Here is a 1,735-nt window from a genome sequence, read left to right on the forward strand (position 1 = left end):
GGGCGTTAACGTCCTCTGCCCGTCCTTCGCTGCTTGTGGCAATCACTGACCTCTCACTCTCCTCTCTTTGTGCGCGCAGTGTCTCTACGAGCACTCCTTTCCCGTTCCCGTGCCTCTAGCGCATTCTCGACACTGCGTCTTGATGTCTCTCATCCCCGCCTATCCGCTTCGCCAAATCGCCGTGCTGCCAGCAGATCAAATACCGCTGCTTTACGGTGCGCTCATGCGTCTCATCGTCCGCTTGGCTCGCGCAGGATTGATTCATGGCGACTTCAACGAGTACAACTTGCTCATTCGCGAGCTGGAGGCGCCGGATGAGGAAGAGGAGGAACAGGAGCAAGAGGAGAGAGTGGAGACGCTAAGAGTGGGAGAGGCAGAGGAGGTGCAGCAGGGAAAAGGCTTCGCTCGCGTCGTGCGAAAGCAGCCTGTTGCGCAGCCGAGCGCCGCCGAGGAGGAGCAGCAGGACGACGACAACGACGACGATGACGATGACGACGACGACGACGACGACGACTTGGACGACAACGACGAGCGCATCCACATGCGCGACGGCTCCGTGCTCGAGCCGATTCTCATCGACTTTCCTCAAATGGTCAGCGTGGAGCATGAGAACGCCGAGTAGTGCGTGCTTTCCTCCCTCCCTCTTCTCCTCCCGTCCGCCCCCCTCCCGCTTACCTGGTTGCTCACGCGCGCGCGCTCGGGCAGCTACTTCGACCGCGATGTCGAATGCGTGCGTCGCTTCTTTCGCAAGCGCTTCCGCTTCTTCTCGAGCGAATACCCGCGCTTTCGCGACGTGGTGCCCTTGGACCGAGCGCTGCAGCGCGCCAGACGACAGAGGCGAAAGGAGGCCAAGGAGAGGGGAGAGACGGTGCTGCTTGAGGAGGGAGAGGAGGAGGAGGAGCAAGAAGAGGGAGTGCTGGAACTCGACGTCCTGACGAATGCCAGTGGGTTGGGAGGAGGTAAGAAGGGGGAACTGGAATTGGTGAGTGAGCTGGAGCGAGAGAGGGGGGAGGGGGGGGGGGCGTGCTGCAGGAGCTGAAAGCAACGACAGTACATGGACCGCCTCGCAATTGGCACAGCGTCGGGCTCGCAATCGGGCTCAGACGACGACGACGACGACGGCGATGACGACGACGACGACGAGGAGAAGGAGGAGGCCTCGGAGCAGCACGCGCAAGCCTCTGACGACGATGGCGACTGCGTCTCGCATGCGGACGACGCCGTCTCGGAGGCGCCTTCTCGTCTGCCGAGCAAGGCTCAGACTCGGCTGTTGCCCTCTTCTGGCGCCGCCAAAAAGGCCCTGGCCGACGGCGATGCGCGCGGCATTGCGGCGCGCATCGCCGCCGAGCGCGAGCGCGCCAGCAGGAGGGCCGAGAAGCATCATGGCCGCAAGGCGCATGCGGGCAAGGCGGGCCGCACGCATGCGGGCGGAAAGGCAAAGAGTAATGCGGTGAGAGCGAATGAGCAGTTCTGAGGCGGGAGGGAGGCACCGGGAGGGGGGCGGGAGAGAAGAGACGGGAGGGAGACACGGGGGGGGAGAAGAGTCACGCTTTCTTTAATCGAATCATATCCGACGGAGAGGCAGCCATGCAGGCTTGAGAGAAGTGACTCTTGAGAGGCGAGCCGGATGTCCGTGGGGGCCACATTCGTCGGCCTCGCTCCAAGGGGGGGCCAGCCGGCTGCTGATCTCACAATGCTTGCCTCGCTTCTCTTTTCCGCCCCCACACTCGCTCGG

The 1,735-nt window shown here is 63.2% G+C and overlaps 1 protein-coding gene across 1 annotated transcript in view; it reads left to right on the forward strand.

Moving 5' to 3' along the window:
- FA09DRAFT_363085 (hypothetical protein) overlaps positions 1-1,494 on the forward strand; it is a 2,662-nt gene extending 1,168 nt beyond the window's left edge. Inside the window, exons 2-4 of the mRNA XM_025745550.1 lie at positions 78-621; positions 706-982; positions 1,052-1,494. Of these exons, the coding sequence (XP_025595449.1) occupies positions 78-621; positions 706-982; positions 1,052-1,474 (1,244 nt within the window). The 3' untranslated portion in view covers positions 1,475-1,494. The remainder of the gene's footprint in view (positions 1-77; positions 622-705; positions 983-1,051) is intronic.
- Positions 1,495-1,735: the final 241 nt, after the last annotated feature.

The sequence above is a fragment of the Tilletiopsis washingtonensis genome (genome assembly GCF_003144115.1).
Source record: "Tilletiopsis washingtonensis strain MCA 4186 unplaced genomic scaffold FA09scaffold_24, whole genome shotgun sequence".
In the NCBI taxonomy this organism is placed as follows: domain Eukaryota; kingdom Fungi; phylum Basidiomycota; class Exobasidiomycetes; order Entylomatales; genus Tilletiopsis; species Tilletiopsis washingtonensis.